Source organism: Prunus persica, chromosome G3 (assembly GCF_000346465.2).
Source record: "Prunus persica cultivar Lovell chromosome G3, Prunus_persica_NCBIv2, whole genome shotgun sequence".
Lineage (NCBI taxonomy): Eukaryota > Viridiplantae > Streptophyta > Magnoliopsida > Rosales > Rosaceae > Prunus > Prunus persica.
Genome location: NC_034011.1, coordinates 19405842 through 19423891, shown reverse-complemented (window position 1 = coordinate 19423891; position 18050 = coordinate 19405842). Strand labels below are relative to the sequence as shown.

The 18050-nt window shown below is 40.3% G+C and overlaps 1 protein-coding gene across 1 annotated transcript; it reads left to right on the top strand.

The window, feature by feature from the left end:
- Window positions 27-7726, top strand: LOC18783407 (protein ASPARTIC PROTEASE IN GUARD CELL 1). Its single transcript, XM_007214996.2, has 6 exons — window positions 27-2250; window positions 2850-2856; window positions 5796-5944; window positions 6156-6271; window positions 6673-6736; window positions 7210-7726. Exons 1-6 carry the CDS (start codon window positions 556-558, stop codon window positions 7549-7551), a joined length of 2373 nt encoding a protein of 790 aa, XP_007215058.2. The 5' UTR covers window positions 27-555; the 3' UTR covers window positions 7552-7726.

The following is an 18050-nucleotide window of genomic DNA, read 5'->3' as shown; positions in this document are numbered from 1 at the left end:
GAAACCGCGTTTTCAACTCCAACCCTTATGAAAACAAAAAAAAAATTCAAACTCTTTGACATTGATGCTAAGCTGAGAAAGACACAGAGACTCTCCTCACAACCCAACACTTGCCTCTTCCTTTCTTTCTTTAACTGAGTCTTCTCTCTTCAATAAATATGTTCCATCTCCCCTATATACACATTTTCACCTGCATAACTCTGTATTCTTTCAATTTCTTTCCGTTTCCTAGAAGCTGTCTCTGCTTTTTTAAGCTTTAATTGAAGTTTCTGTTTCTGGGTTCTGTGTTTTTGTCTCCTGTGCTTATAAACTCCCCTGCTTTCGTTTTCATTTATTTTCCAATTTGTTTTCCTTGTGGTTGGAATTCAAGTCCTTTCTAATTGTTCTGTTTCTGGGTTTTTCTTGTCACAACCACTTGAGAATTCTGAGTTCTGATTTTTTCACATAAAGCCTTGAAATTTCAGTAAAGTTTCAAGCTTTCGGGTTCGTTTCCAGTTTTTTCTTCTTCTAAAATTTTCTTCATGTAGGATTTTCAAACAAGAAGAGACGATCAGAATGGTTGTTAAGGCTTCTCTCATACTGGTTCTCCTTGTAATCTTCTCCTGCACTCTAGTAGCGATTGCTGGAATTCACAACCACAACAATCAAACTCCTAATGGCTCCACTCTCGCTGGCATGGAAGTGCCAGAGCATATGAGCTTCAATGCTGTCTCCTCCTCATCCCACACTGGATGTAGCCTCAGCAGCTCAAGGAAAACCAAGCAATCAGATTCAACCATGGAAAAAGCAGTGTCCGATAATGAAGAATCTGACGACGACGAGGATGAAGTAGCTGATGATTCTGTGACAAAAATGAGAACCCATAAACAATCTGTGAAGCTCCACCTGAGGCACAGGTCACAGAACAGAGAATCCGAGCGTAAGAGTTCTGTGATTGAGTCCACAGTCAGAGACTTGGTCAGAATTCAGACCCTCCACACAAGGATTGTTGAGAAAAAGAATCAAAATACCATTTCAAGGCTACAGAAAGACAAGAAGGTCCACGAATTCAAGCCAGTTGTTGCTCCGGCAGCCTCGCCGGAGTCTTATACAAGCGAGCTTTCCGGTCAGCTTCAGGCGACTTTGAAGTCCGGGGTCAGTCTCGGTTCTGGAGAGTACTTCATGGATGTTTTTATTGGTACACCTCCTAAACACTTCTCTTTGATACTTGATACTGGTAGTGATCTTAATTGGGTTCAATGTGCACCTTGCTATGCTTGTTTTGAGCAAGATGGACCACATTATGATCCTAAAGATTCCACCTCTTTTCGAGACATAAGCTGCCAGGATCCGCGGTGTCGATTGGTTTCGTCCCCGGATCCTCCTCAGCCTTGCAAGGCTGAGAACCAAACATGTCCCTATTTCTACTGGTATGGGGACAGTTCCAATACCACTGGGGATTTTTCCCTTGAAACCTTTACTGTTAATCTCACATCACATACTGGGAAGACAGACTTTAAAAGAGTGGAGAATGTGATGTTTGGATGTGGCCATTGGAATAGAGGCCTGTTTCATGGGGCTGCAGGATTGTTAGGACTTGGGAGAGGGCCTCTCTCCTTTGCCTCTCAGCTTCAATCACTTTATGGCCATTCATTCTCATACTGTCTGGTAGATAGAAATAGTGACACCAATGTTAGCAGCAAGTTGATTTTTGGGGAGGACAAGGAGCTCTTGAGCCACCCAAAGTTGAGCTACACCTCATTGGTTGGAGGCAAAGAAAACCCTGCTGATACATTTTACTATGTCCAGATAAAATCCATCATGGTTGGAGGGGAAGTGGTTGACATACCAGAGGAGACTTGGAATTTGACACCAGAAGGTGCTGGAGGCACAATCATTGATTCTGGCACCACACTGAGTTATTTTGCAGATCCTGCATACCAGATTATCAAGGAGGCATTTTCAAAGAAGGTTAAAGGCTATCCAGTTGTAAAAGACTTCCCATTTTTAGATCCTTGTTACAATGTGTCTGGTGTTGAGAAGATAGTGCTTCCAGAATTTGCAATTCTGTTTGCTGATGGAGCAGTTTGGGATTTCCCAGTTGAGAATTACTTCATCCAGATCGATCCGCAAGAGGTTGTTTGCTTGGCAGTGCTAGGAACTCCAAAATCTGGTCTTTCAATCATTGGTAACTATCAGCAGCAGAATTTTCACATCCTCTATGACACAAAGAAGTCTAGGCTAGGATATGTACCAATGAAATGTGCTGATGTTTAACAATATTTTGTTGGAAGATCAGGAGGAGGTGAAAAACTGTAAACAATTTTTTTTTTCTCTCTTTTTTTATTTTTTTATTTTTAGTTTTTCCTCTCTACAAGGATCTGAGGTAACGCACAGAAATTAGATTCATTGTTTTTTCATTTTATATTTTTCTCAAGTTCAAGTGATTACATATTGATAGCTAGACAGGGTCATAATCTGTATTGATCAAACAAGCAATCTTATCAGTGCATTTTTTCAAATTTTATATTTCCTGGTGTTCTTGTTGCCTTCTGATCTGTTAGTTTAATTGAGTGAATCATTCATTCATGATCACTTTATGAGTGTCTTTATGCAAATAGGGGATTTGGAGGGAGGCTGATATTCTATGACCGAATCTAATTTCATTGTTTAAGACTAGAGAGTTTACTCAAACGGCTGGTTTGAGAGTCTTGAGTTTATTGCTCACAGATTCTTCATTTTGGAAGGCCCAGCTGTGTGTGAGTTTGCACATGAATTTATAAATCTTTGTTGCCCTTTTTTCTCCATTTGTTTTTGTTTATCCTAATTCCTTATCACTCTTTGGACTATAAATATTATTTTGTATGCAGGTCGTTGGTTCCTGATATTGAATATAGATTATAAAACAAAAAGACTGGTCAATTTTTAGGTGCAAGAAACTTAAAACAAAAAGATTATAGTGTGTGTATATAAACAAAGAACAAGTCAACCCTTTGGGCTGCCACAGCTACTTTTTATTTCAATCTCTATATACACAGTTGATGATAAGGTTACTCAATTCAAAGGTGGCCCCAGATTAGCCTCCTAAGAATATGCTTGCTCTGGGTGTAACAAAACAAATTTGTTAAAATAATTAGCCTTAACTTTTCATATATATATTTTTATAGTATAAATGAAGGTGATTTTTCATATATACACACAACTAAGATGCCATGAAGATTTAAAATATCTGGTATGCATGTCAATGCACTTTTCCACTCGGTTAGACCCCGTTGGTCATTAGCCTTTACTTTTGTTCTAGTAATATTATAGTCATTCTGATGCTTTGTAAGAGTATCTCCAACCGATATGTCAAAAGTGTCACATAAATATTTAATGGCTAAAAAAAACATCTCACATCACTCCAACTGATGTGTTAAAGCTTATGTGGAATGAAAGCTGGAGGCTGATATGTTATTTTTGACATCCCAAAAGAAAGATGTCAAATGAATATTTTATTATATTTTATTTTTAATTAAAAATAAATCCACACTAAAATGTAATAAAATAATAATTTAATTTGACATATCGGGTGGGGTGTAAAGCTGTGTAAGATGTCAAATTACCACATCAGCCATCAAATTTAAATTTGATGTTTGATATTTGACATCTCCCTTAGAGATGCTCTATCTCATATCTCAACTCTGCTTCACAAGCTGCATATATCAGTTTATGGTTAACTTGGATAGATTTGAGTAATTTCGTTTCTGTGTAATGTAAACATTTATACACAATGCATGTATATATGTATATGGTTAATTTGGAGTTTGGGACAAGCATTTAAAGTGGATATGTTTTGTTGTGGTCATGAATTATATTTCTGACAGAAATGAACCGCATAAAATCTCGAGACAACCATAGTTTTAATGCTTTGAAATTTCTTCTGCATGATGGAAGAAATGACCAGATTCCACATCTAGAGGGGCCATAGCTGGCTCTCACCATAAGAGCCAGCTTTGTAGAAAGAAATTTCCAACATATTGCCTTGCAAGGTGGCTTATTGCAGAATAACTGAAACCAAGACTCATCTGTTCCCAATTCAATTATTCTCATTCTTTCATCCACCCCATTTAATGCGAGTCGTGGTTTTATGTTTTTCCAAGAAGTAACTGTCTTCCCGTAAGTTGCACCGATATTATCTCGAATTTAAGCGATTACAAAGTTCGACGAGTCTTTATATTAGGTAAAATATTTCTCCTTCAAGGGGTAATAAATATGGATGAACAAACTTCAATGTCTAGCAATAAACTCCAGTAAATAAGCTGATTTAGATGTCTTTCAGGCCCCGTTTGGTTCACGGAATGAATTTGAGAGGAAATTATTTTCCAAGGGATGAGAAAATGAAGATTCCTTTCCTATATTTGGTAATGCTAGGAACGTAACCGGGAGATATCACTTTATTTCATTTTCCATGTTTGTTTTGAGTAGGAATAGAAAACAAAGTTTGTACAAATTTTTAATTATACCCATATTAAATCAAATAAAAAAAAACACATTTAATGATATATTGTAATTCTAAATTGTTAATGGGGACAAAATGATCATGAAAAATATTTATTTAATATTGGTTCATTTTCCCAAACTTTCCTATGATAAGGGAAAACAAAACCCAAGTTAGGAAGATGACTTGACTTTCCCCCATACTTTCTCATGGGCCAGACAATGATTTCTCATGCCTAAACTTACCAAATATAAAAAAACAATTAAATTCTCATCCCCAAATCTCCTTTGCCATAAATCAAACGACCATCAATCCCAAGTCTTTCCAATGAATCTGGTTAAAGGTAATTACATGGTAGGAGGTGCGCATGTCTCTCTCTCATAATAGGTAGGACTTGAATTTTCTCACTATTAATTGCAATTTGCCAAGCATGACAAATACCTATCTGCGTCCGAGAGACCCGTGGTTCAGTGGAAGACCACCGGAATGGAAATACAATTTTTTTATCCTCACCATTCTAATTTCTTCTAACTATTTCAATGTGTTGACCTGCAGTCATGGTTTTTGTGTGCACAAAATCACAAGTTAGACCAGCTTGTGTGCTTATGGTCACGACCCACGTGGTCATGTTGGGTTTCTTGTAGGAAAGTTTTTCCCCATCCGATGAGAAGTCAAGAAAGGGAACTAGGACGATAACTTATGAAGGGATACCGGTCACAAAATTAAATGGTTATTTATTTATTTTTATTTTAAACGATAATCTAAATTATAAGGAAGAAGATTTCTCTCACATACATTACCAATATATCATGGGAGTTCGAAGTCTGCAAGTCAATGCCCTTTTTCACTGGATTAGACTCTGTTGACGTTACATATTTAAAGCCTAAACCAAACAAATTCAAATTAAGATGTTTATACAAGGGACTATGTTGAAGGGTTACAATGTGAGGATTCAATAGCTATTAAGGATCCCCTTATTATAACCTCTCACTATAGCCTCCCTGTAACATTGGACCGCGCAGTTTAGCTCTAAACCGAATCAAATTGGACGGTGCCCACCAGCTTGAAGCCTTAAAAAGTTATTCATGGGCCAATCACTGTGCTCCGTTGCTGTTGCTTGAATGACATATAAGTTGAACAAAATCTAGCCCAGACCACCTTCTGAAAATTGAAAAAGAAATCAAATCCATGATATAATTATCAGCAGCTTCCAGAATTTGTATCTATCGCCCTTATTTCGTTTTTATTTTGGACTTCTTTAAAACTTAAAAAAAAAAAACAATCCAAATTTGTTTTTGAGTTGTATTATTTTGGCCCATAAACTTTTGGGCTTTAGTTGGACTTTTGAGGGCCCATACAGAAAGCAGAAGAAGTAGGGTTTTTAACCTTCACTTGTTAGAGCATTGGAAGAGAACCTGTTTTTGGAGACACAGCAGCCAGCAGTCAGCAGCGGCCTCTCCCACATCCCAAATGGTTACCTTCAGGGTGAGTCTCCGTGATACTCTTGATCTAGCTACAACAACCCATTATCGGTTGTTAGTTTTTGTTTCCATGGGAAACTTTTGTATGCTTTCATTTCGTTTCTCTGTGCATGTTTTGTGAATTTACTTTGTTTTCAATTAGTGTTTAGCTTCATGTTTTCTGCGAACATGGATTTATGGAGCATAGAGTGATGGGTTTTGCTTTGTGTAAACAGTTTCATCAGTACCAGGTGGTGGGAAGAGCCCTCCCTTCTGAAAAAGATGAGCATCCCAAGATCTACCGTATGAAGCTCTGGGCCACCAATGAGGTCCGTGCCAAATCCAAGTTCTGGTGAGCACTTTTCTATGTACTATTTGCTATATATCTTTTATTTGGTTCCTGAAAAATGTAGGGGATACGAAAATAATGAATTTTTAATCTTAGATTCTTGGTCATTTAGGAGTTATGACCTCACATAAAATAAGCCCACACTTGACTGTGCGTACCAATGTAACAAATTCATATGGTTAGAATCTTCTTTGATTTCAGGATGGTGCCAATAGAAGTTAAACAAGTATAGAGTTTAGGTTCCATGAAAGAAAGAAATTAACTTTTGTATGATTTTTATGGACCTTTCATGGTTTTCATTGGTCACGAATTCTTCAATTTCTGTTGTTATGTTTTCGGGTTCTCGTTCAGATGTTTTCCTCCATTCATTTGAACTTCTTTTTATTATTATTATTTTAAATTAGGTACTTTTTGAGGAAGTTGAAGAAAGTGAAGAAAAGCAATGGACAAGTTTTGGCCATTAATGAGGTAGGCATCTTACTTGTCTGTTAACGTCTCTCTTCCACTATGAGCCAACATGAGCTGCTAATGTGTTCCTTTACCAATTGTGGATTAAGCTGTCCCTGATTCAAATTAAAATAAGGATTAGTTTGATTGTTCATGCTTAACCAAGAGCTAAATTGAATATTTACCCACTTTGTAATAATGTTTACTCCTGAAAGATTGGCACTTATAGGTGGAAGCAGCTTCTGGGGTAGATTTTACATTTTAGATTTAAGGTTCTCTTTCATGTATGATTTTAGATTTTTATGTATAGATTAGATTATGTGAATTTTCTATTGTAGTGTATACAGTATCAGGTGAACACATTGTCACTGGCAAAAACTTTCTTTTTCTCTTTCCAGTCTTACTGGCAAGAGTTGTTTGCTAGTGTTTTTTACTGACTATGGTATTCACAGTATTTGGGTTGAGAAGAAGAATATGATATTTTCTTATTGCAGATATTTGAGAAAAGTCCAACAACGATCAAGAACTACGGAATTTGGCTGCGATATCAGAGCCGAACTGGTTATCACAACATGTACAAGGAATACCGGGACACTACTCTCAATGGTGCTGTTGAAGACATGTACACTGAGATGGCATCTCGTCACAGGGTGAGGTCTCCATGCATCCAAATCATTAAGACAGCCACTATCCCTGCAAAACTTTGCAAGAGGGAGAGCACCAAGCAGTTCCATAACTCCAAGATCAAATTCCCATTGGTGTTCAAGAAGGTTAGGCCCCCAACCAGGAAGCTCAAGACGACATACAAGGCAACTAGGCCCAACATCTTTGTGTAATTTTGTTGCCTCGCGGTTTCCTTTCATCTGAAAGCTTTGCACTTTAATTAGCTAAAGTAGTTGAACCTAGGAATGGTGATGAAAGTTTTACTGAATTTTGGTTTCTTTCGAGTATGAACATCCTTTTTCTGTTATCCAGAGTGTTTCAGTTTTGAAGATTGTGGCTTTACAAGTCTATAATGAGCTTGGTACTTTGTTTTATGCTTTTCCTAAACCTTTTGATTATGAAGATTGTGTCCTCCATTCCATCTGTGGGAGTCAAGTTTTAACAGCGAACTACTGCAGGGCTTTCAGGCAACAGTGGAGGAATTAAATTAATGAAGTGACTTTCTACAGGTTATAAAAATCCATATTTTGTATCTGGGGAGAGAAGTGGCAACTTTTTTTATGTCTCATGTCAAAATGATAAACAAGACTTTGATCAAATGGGAAAAACATGTACTATATGTTAGCATATTCAGAACATTATCATGCATATAGATTCAATCAAAACATGTAATAAATCTCAATGAAAATGCAGAGAGCTTTTGAGTAAAGAGAGGTCAGATTTCTGTGTGTGAGAGAGAGAGAGCTTTTAGAAGAATGCTAGCTGTATCAGCCCAGCACCAAAACATGTATATATCATGACACTGACAAAAACCGTTAGGGAGGAGATATTCCCTATTACATCACTAAATCTAGCCATTCAATCATTACCCTATAAGATAATGACAGGTGGCAAAATGCTATTACATTCTCTGCTGTACACTTGGACTATGATCCAAGGCAGCCTTCCTAACAAGAATAGAACCTTCATATTCTAATTCCATCACAGCAGCTACACCTATACACCAACACTCCCTTCTAGGTGTTGTGCTGAAATAACACCTAGAGCCTTCCTCAAATACTCAAATCTGTCTCTTGCTAATGGCTTGGTGAAAATGTCAGCAAGCTGCACTTCTGTTTTGCAATATAGCAAATCAATCTCACCATTTTGTAGAGCATCTCTTATGAAGTGAAACCTGCGGTTGATGTGTCTGGTTTTGTGATGATGAACAGGATTCTTTGATATAGCAATAGCTGAAGTGTTGTCACACAACAACTGAGTTGGTTCTACCTGTTCCTCTCCAAAATCAGATAACACAAACCTCAGCCACATAGCTTGTGCAGTAGCTTCTGCTGCACTCATGTACTCAGCCTCTGCTGTTGACAGAGCAACACTACTTTGCTTGATTGAAGCCCAAGAAAATGCACCTGACCCCAAGTTGAAAGCATAGCCTGATGTGCTCCTCATGTCATCTTCACTTCCACTCCAATCACTATCACAATAGCCTATTAACACTGCTCCTTTTCCCTTATCATAGGCAATTCCATAGTTTATGGTGCCTTGAACATATCTCAGCACTCTCTTTGCTGTTCCCATGTGCTTCTTGGTTGGATTATGCATGAATCTAGCCAAGAGGCTTGCTGCAAACATGATATCTGGTCTGGTTGCAGTCAGATATAGCAAGCTTCCCACCATTTGCCTATACAATGTCTCATCTGCTAGTTCACTTCCATCCACTTTTGACAACTTTTCATTCACTGCCAAAGGTGTTGCAACAGACTTGCAATCCTTAAGTCCAAATTTGTCAAGTAAAGTCTTTGCATACTTCTTCTGGTGAAGAAAGATGCAAGAATCAGTTTGTAGGACCCCAAGACCAAGGAAATGATGAAGTAGTCCTAGGTCAGTCATCTCATATTGTCTCATCATATCATCCTTGAATGCAGCCATCATTTCTTTTGAGCTTCCTGTGTAGATAATATCATCTACATATAGAGACACAATGAGAATACCACTTGTAGACATCTTTGTGTACAAAGTAGCTTCACTTGGACTTCTATAAAAACCAGTCTTGATGAAATAGGAATTTATCTCATCATACCAAGCTCTTGGAGCTTGTTTCAAACCATATAGAGCCCTTTTCAGCTTATACACTTTATCTTCACTTCCTTGCATCACAAAACCAGATGGTTGATCTACATAAACTTCTTCATTTAGCACTCCATTAAGAAATGCAGACTTTACATCTAGTTGAAACAGATTCCAGTTTCTCTGTGCAGCAACAGCCACCAAGGTTCTCACAGTATCAAGTCGAGCCACTGGTGCAAAGGTCTCATTGAAGTCAATTCCAGGCTTTTGAGAATATCCTTTTGCCACCAGCCGAGCCTTATTCTTTTGCACAGATCCATCTAGGTTCAGTTTAGTCTTATAGATCCATTTGACTCCAATGATTGGTTTATCAAATGGTCTATTCACAAGCTCCCATGTATTGTTCTTCTCAATCATGGTGATTTCAGCTTCCATTGCTTTCTTCCAAGAGTCATCCTTTGCTGCCTCTTCAAAACTTTCTGGTTCTATAATGCACATGTTGCATTTTTCATAAATTTCTGCAATGCTCTTGTACTTGAGAGGAGTGTGATCAACATCCTGTGATCCTGCTTCCCTTTCTTGGTCACTGATTTCAGTGTTTAAGCTAGGCATCTCATTCACTTCCAATTGTTCTTCAAATTCATAAGAACTCCCTTCTGCTCCTTGTTCTTCTTCTCTAATTTCAGTGAGCTGAATGTTCACACTAGTCTCCTTCTTTGTATTCCAATCCCAACACTCATTCTCACTAAATATCACATCTCTTGAAATGATAACCTTTTCAGTTTCAATATTGTAGAGCCTGTATCCCTTTTCACAGCTGCCATACCCCAAGAAAATACACCTTTTGCTTGCCAAATCTAGCTTCTGTCTTTGCTGTTTTGGTACATGAGCATAACACAATGAACCAAATACCTTCAGATGCTTAATTCCTGGTTTCCTCCCTCCATAAGCCTCAAATGGTGTCTTTTTGCTTAAGGCTTTAGTTGGACATCTATTCAAAATGTACACAGATGTGTTGACTGCCTCTGCCCAGAAATCAAGTGGAATTTTCTTTTCCAACATCAAACATTTGGCCATTTCTACTATAGTTCTATTCTTCCTCTCGGCCACACCATTTTGCTGTGGTGTGTATGGGGTTGTGAGCTGCCTTTCAATGCCTGCATTGTCACAGAACCTCTCAAACTCCACTGAAGTGTACTCTCCTCCTCTGTCACTTCTCAATTGTTTTAGTTTGTAGCCACTTTGCAATTCCACAGTGGCTTTGAACTTCTTAAACACACAAAGAGCTTCTGACTTGTGCCTTAAGAAATAGACCCAACACATCCTTGTGCAATCATCAATGAAAGTGAGAAAGAACCTATTTCCAGCTTTGGTAACTGTCTGCATAGGACCACAGATGTCACTGTGAATAAGTTCTAGTGGGGTTGATGCTCTAGAAATAGCTTCTCTTGGGAATGCTTCTCTACTTTGCTTGCCTAGAACACACCCCTCACATACCTGTCTATCTTCTTTAATTTCTGGCAGCCCTACTACCATATCTTGCTCTTTCAATAGTTTTAGACTAGTCATATTGAGATGTCCAAACCTTCTATGCCAGAGATCAGTGGAATGGTCTACACTTGCTCTATAAGCAAAGTGCATTTCAGCTTGCAACTTCAAAGGAAAGCTTCTGTTTCCTTTCATCTGAACCTTTGCCACCAGATTTGTATGAGAGCTGTCATTGTAGATTTCCACCTTGTGATCACCAAATACCAAATAATAGCCATGTTCTATCATCTGTCCTACACTGAGTAAGTTCTCTTTCAGTCCAGGTACAAGCATTATTTCTTTGATATGTCTCTTGCCTGCTTTGGTTTCAACCACAATAGTGCCTTTTCCAGTTACTTCTACAAGCTGTCCAGTTCCCATTTCAACCTTGGCAGTCACTTTTCTGTCAATATCCACCAACAAATCCTCTTTTCCTGTCATGTGATTGCTACACCCACTGTCCAAATACCAGATCTCTTCATCCCTTGTTACATCAGCACCACTTACATTGCTAGCATAGAACATTGTTGGTGCAGCTTCCACTTGAGTAGCATAGTTGATCTGCTGTGGTGTTTTCTTGCTGTAGCAGTCTTTTGCAATGTGACCAAGTTTATCACAGTTATAACACTTTGGCTTGCCCTTGAATCGACATTCACCAAAATGTAGCTTACCACAGTGTTTGCAGGGAGTTTTAGTGCCTTCACTTGCCTTGTTATCCCACTTCTTGCCTTTGGATTTCCAATTCTTATTCTGCTTGCTGTTCTGTTCTCCATTCTTAGTCTGTTTGGCATCTACACTAAGGCTAGCAAATGCCTTCTCTGTTCTGTTTTCAGAATGCCTATCTAAACGCAACTCAAAGCTCTTTAGTGAGGCAACAACCTCCTGCACCTCAATCTCATTCAGATCTCTAGAATGTTCAATAACTGAACATATAGAGTCATAGGTAGATGGCAGACTAATAAGCAGTTTTTGAACAATTCTCTCCCTAGGCAATTCCTCCCCATAACTTCTCATTTGATTAATTAAATCAAATAGTTTAGTAACATAGACAGTTAAGGATTCATCATCCTTCATTCTTGTATATTCAAATTCCCTTCTAAGGCCTTGCAATTTAACACTCCTTACCTGCTTATCTCCATGGAATTCTTGCTGCAGAATACTCCAGGCACCTTTTGATGTCTCTTCATGAGATATTCGTGGGAATATCTCCTCTGAAACTGCTCCTTGAATCAATCCAAGGGCCTTGGCATCCTTCATGAGTACCTCAGCAACCATGCCTTTCCCACTTGATTCTTCTGTCTCCTTTTTCTGATCACCAGATTCATCTGACTTTTTCAGATCCATACCATCAAGTCCTTTGATCACAAAATCCCACAGTCCATGAGATTTGAAGATGGTCTTCATCCTAATGCTCCAGAAATCGTAGTTCTCACCATTGAAAATTGGTGCTCTCAACTCACCACCACTTGATCCAGCCATGTTAGACTTAGATCTGCAGAACTCAAGCTCAGCTGCAGCTTCAATAGCTTAGCACAGAGAAACTCCCAGTATTACAAGATCAAACCTGGCTCTGAGGCCATGTTAGCATATTCAGAACATTATCATGCATATAGATTCAATCAAAACATGTAATAAATCTCAATGAAAATGCAGAGAGCTTTTGAGTAAAGAGAGGTCAGATTTCTGTGTGTGAGAGAGAGAGAGCTTTTAGAAGAATGCTAGCTGTATCAGCCCAGCACCAAAACATGTATATATCATGACACTGACAAAAACCGTTAGGGAGGAGATATTCCCTATTACATCACTAAATCTAGCCATTCAATCATTACCCTATAAGATAATGACAGGTGGCAAAATGCTATTACATTCTCTGCTGTACACTTGGACTATGATCCAAGGCAGCCTTCCTAACAAGAATAGAACCTTCATATTCTAATTCCATCACAGCAGCTACACCTATACACCAACACTATAACCAAAGCTTCTTTATGGGTTTTCTTTTAAGTATCAATGTGGGAGCTTCTGTCCGAAAAAAAAATCAATGTGGAGGCGTCCTTGGCTTCGGTTACACTCAAACGAGAGATCACCAATCCAAGTGGGTGCATCAAAATGTCATAATTACAAGCCTTATTTACTGTAGCACCTCCTGAAATTTCGATCAAATCTCACTTTACCCCCCAAAGTTAAAATGACCCACTTTACCTCATTGACCATAGTTTTGTGTTCCACTTCCCCCCTCACCGTTAACACCATCCAAAATACTGTCAAAAAGGTTGACGTGTTAGGGGCATTATGGTAATAGCATCCACGTGGGCCAATTGCTGACCTTAGTCAGCTGCCTACGTGGCATATTAGACCCCATAAGGTGTTGAAAATCCTAATTTAAGCTGCTGATGATGAGAATCCTCAGTCTTCTTCTTCGATAATAGGGTTTCTAAACTCAGAGCAAGTACTTAGCACCATTTGAAGGATTTAAGGTTCTCTAGACAAAAATCTCTCCAACTTTGTTCGATTAAAGGGTGTGAAGATGAGGAAAGAACCTCCACGAGGAGAAGAGGTGGCCCTTGCTGCTCCTGATTGCTATTGTGGGAGGCTTGCTCGGCTGTAGACTTCTTGGACAGAGTCCAACCCACTTCGGAGGTTCTTTGTGTGTCCAAAGTCAGAGGTAGGTTTTATATTTGCCATTTTATCGAAAATTTGAAGAAGAAAAAAATTGTGAGAATGTGATGGAATTGTTGTTTGAATGCAGAGGGGGAAAAATGTTGTGGGTTTTTTGTATGGGTTGATATTGAAATGCCTCCCCGTGAGAGAGCTCTGATGGCTTGGCTGTTGAGGACAAAGAGAGAATTTGAAGATCAGATTGGGCATGCGAGAGCAAGAGAGAAGAAGTTGTGGATTACTGTGTTTATTTCTTGGGCCTTTGTGTTTATGATTTGGTATGGCAGTGTTGTGTAATGTAACTTAGGCAATGTGGTATGTGTTTGTGCAAATAATCTCACGGGAGAATATTCGCTTCTAGATTCTTCAACCTTCGATATTCCTTCTCTCTCTTCCTCGATTCCTGTAAAAAAGACTGGAATAAATAGACCACACCCGGGGGGTGTTGGCCAAAGGCCCTCCGATACCTAAGTTAGTTCGAGTGTTTGTAGGAAAACAATAGCTAAGCAAACGGTACGGAGTTATATGTATGGTGTAAACCAGGTGGCCGGAGCCTTGTGGAGAAAGTATGGAGAGTGGAGAGGGAGAGAGAGCTTCGGGTATTTTTCTCGGGTATAAGGAGTAGGTTTTCTGAAGTCCCTTGAATGATGAATGAGGTCGTCTATTTATAGGAGCCTCGGGGCCAGGGTTTCGTAGGGATCGAGTCGGCTTTGATAATATCCGAATTAAATATATTATCTCTTAAGAAGATAATATCTGAATTAAATGATATTATCTTCTATTTATTAGGATAATATCTTAATTAATGATATTATCTCTTTAAATAAAGATAATATCATATTAATTAAGATATTTATTCCAATTAATGAATTAGCCAGATAAACTGGTTTAATTAATTAATTTAAGAGATAATCTTCTTTTCCACGTAGCGTGCCCTGATTGGAGACGAAAATATATGCTCCCACAAATGCCCCCAGCTTCTGCATGGGGCTTGTGTGGCATGTAGGAGATGAAATTATTATTTTTTCGGGCTCTCCAACTATGTTTGGGCTTTATTATGTGAGTTGGACTCCTTCGCAGATCGGATTCCCAATTGGTGTAGGCTTCTGACTGTTGTTGGAGTTGGATTCCCAGTAGGAATGAACTTGTGATTCCTTCTTGACCCGGGTTGTCCAACCTGTATAAATACAGGGCTTCTCTTCACTCTTTATCATATCACAAACTTAACTTCTCTACCTTCTAGCTTGAAAAAGATTTTGGAGAATTTGTACTGCTTGTTGAGGAGAGGAGTTGCCGTGCTTCCCAAATAAGTCGAGCTCGTAAAAATATATATGTACGTATATATATATTTTTCGATTTTTGGAAGCAAGGAGATGGTCCAGCATGAGTTGTAATTCGTGAGCAATAGTTTACAAATAGCTGAGGAATTTGTGCTGGAATCGAATGGAGCATGAGGCGCATGCTAGTCTTGGAGCTACCTGGCCTGGGCTGGAGCAGATGCGCGCTGGGCCTGAAGCAAGAGCATGGAAGAGCCAAGCCCAAGGCAGAAGGAGGAGCTGGGCTTCGGAGCTGAGGCAGAAAAGGCGCTGGGCCTTGCGGTGGGCAAGCAGGCTGCTCGTGCTGGGCTGTCGAGCTCGGGCATGGGCCGAATACGCGCTGGCGAGATGGGCTCAAGCTGGGGGTGCGCTGGGCTTCTCGTGCTGGGCTGCTCGCGCTGGGCCTTTATTTTTTTCTGATGCTGCTTTTTTTTTTTTTTTTTTCTTTTTTTGGATTTTAACTTGTAGAATTTTCTTTTTGCAGCTATTCGTTGACCAACCATGTCTTCTAGAGACGGTAGCAAGGCTCCAAGCTCTCAGGTGCCTTTGTATTTGTGGGGAGGCTCCGTAGTGCCTAGCAAGAAGTTCGTGGCCAACTTGCACCGCGTCACGACCGACGCTCAGTTCAAAAAATGGTGGGCTGCTTTCGCTTCTGCCATTCCAGATGACGTGTAGGTCAAGCTATTGAGGTCTCGGACTGATAACGATCCTTTTGGGGATGCGAATGATCCTGGTGCTAGGATCATTACCTTCCGTCCTTTTTATTTTTCACTGGGCTTCAATTTCCTGCTGTCGAAGCTCTTCAAGGAGGTGTTCTGCGCCATGGGGTGTGCTCTGAGCCAGAGTACTCCCAACGTTTGCTGAGCGATCATGTGCTTCGAGAATCTGAGCCGTTTTTTTACGCTGGAGTTGACGGTACGAGAGTTCTTTTATTTTTTTGAAGTGAGGCACTTCGAGCGATATGCCCAAGTTCGCGTCTACAGGTCCAGGCTGTTCGACGGTCTTAGTCAAGGAGATCATGCTTGGCATGACGATGTGTTGGAAGTCAGCGGACGGTGGGAGGGTGACGTTGGCTACGGCCCCCTTGTTCCTATCACTTATTGCTATGGTGTGTCTTTTTGCGATTTATGATATGTTCCCTTTTTATTTGAGTTTCTTGAAGTGTGGCTACTAACTTATGTCTTCGGCTTGTAGTGAGTGACATCAGCAAGCAATTGGAGCTTGGGCCTGACATGGCTAAGGTCCGCCGTGCTTTGAACATCCCCCGAAAGTTTCGTGAGTGGCGCTGGCTGTTGTGCGAGTATCGGGAGGAAGACGGTGGTCTACCCCCTGCCGAGGATGTCGAGAGATGGAGGTAGAATGGTCCGGACCCTGATGATCTATCTGCTAAACAGGATGAGTGCTTTGCTGAAGCCCCACCAAAAAGGAAGGCCGATGTCAAGTCTTCGAGAACTCCAGTTACTTCTTTACAGGCGAGGAATGTGTCTTCATTGAGGAAGAAGCCAAGGCTCCCTTCTGCTGAGAAAACCCAAGTAGGAGCTATTCCCGCGTCATCTCCTAGAGTCAAACATCTTGTTGGTGTAGATAGCAAGAAGATTGGTGGTGAGTGCAACATTAGGGATGTTCCCCTTAAGCCTTTTGCTGATGAGTTTGGAGATTGTGATCAGCTCTACGACGTAGTTCGTGCACGGTCCAGCTCACCTGTTGAGAAGCCAAGAGATGCTGATTTTCCTCTCCGAAGTTCGGGTCGTTTGCACCAGTCGAAGAGTGGAGGTCGATGCGCGAGGTTTGCTCATCCATCCAACCAGCATGATCCAACTGTTGAGTCGCAAGCAGTCAAGCGTGGAGTTGATTCATCGTCGTCAATTCCTTTGGAAGTAAGGTTGGCAAAGGCTAAGAAAGCAAGAGAGTCATCTGCTCGGGAAAAAAGGTTCTTCTGCAATATCAGCGGCTGATCCAAAGGTGGACAAGCCTAGCCCTACAGGGGATGCGGGCATGTCTGATCTGCTCAAGACGCACTTTCTCTCAAGTCCATCCGCTTGCGCTGAGCTGGTTGATCAAGTTCGTCAGGCTGGTGATCTTGATACTTTTTCAAGTCTTTCCTTGAAAAAACAAAGAGAAGCAACATTTCATCTGCTTCAAAAAGGAGTGGTTTTTGCTGCGGAGACCATCCGAAACTCTTCGTCTGCTGTTGCCCCCTCTTCTGCTCAGCTTAGTGAGTTGGAGAAGAAGAATGCTGAGCTGGCTAGCAAGCTTTCTGCCGAGTAGACTCGTTACGAGAAGAAGACGTTTGATTTGCGGGCGATGATATCTGAGCTGAAGAGTTCCCTTACTGAGAAAGATTCCGAGCTCAACTATTCTGTTGTTGACTTGGCAAGTCGAAAAGATGCTTATTTCCGCCTTGAGCGCAAGAATGCAGACATCTCTCATAGTTATGACAAGCTTTTGGTTAGATTTCACGCCTATCATAAGTCTGCTGAAGAGTCCAAGTCCGAAGCTGTCATGGATGCGTACAAGTTGGGCTACTTGGACTGCACAATTGGATATGATCCCTTCTATGCCATTGGAGATGAAGACATCGAGATGCTCTATCCTGACTTGCCCCCTGTGTAAAGTGAGGAGGCTAATGCTGCGAACACTGAAGGAGCTGAAAAACAGGTGGCTGAAGAGGCAGTAGCTGAAGAGGATGGAGCAGAGGATGATGCAGCTGATGAGGCGGTGGCAGACGTCATAGATCATGCATGTAGAGCTGCTGAGAGCATGGCTGATCAAGTGGACTCTGAAGAGGCTGCAGATCAGGGGTCTCCCGCTGGCGTTTCGGAGTAAACGAAGATTTCTTTATTTCTTTTCAGCTTTTGTAGTCTGCTTTTTGTTTAGAATAATTGGTCTTGCTTTGACCATCTTCTTTTTGTTTGAACTTGGCCGGTTGGTCGCTTTGCTATGGAAATTTCAGTCTTTATTTTTTCAACTTCAATTTGCATATTGTCTTGTGAACTGCTTGAGTAACCGGTTAGTGTCTTGCTGTGTATTTCCCTTGGGATTTTGGCAAAAGCCAGGGTCCCCCTTGAGGGACTCCAGGCGTATTTTGCATTTTTCCAGAAAAAGCT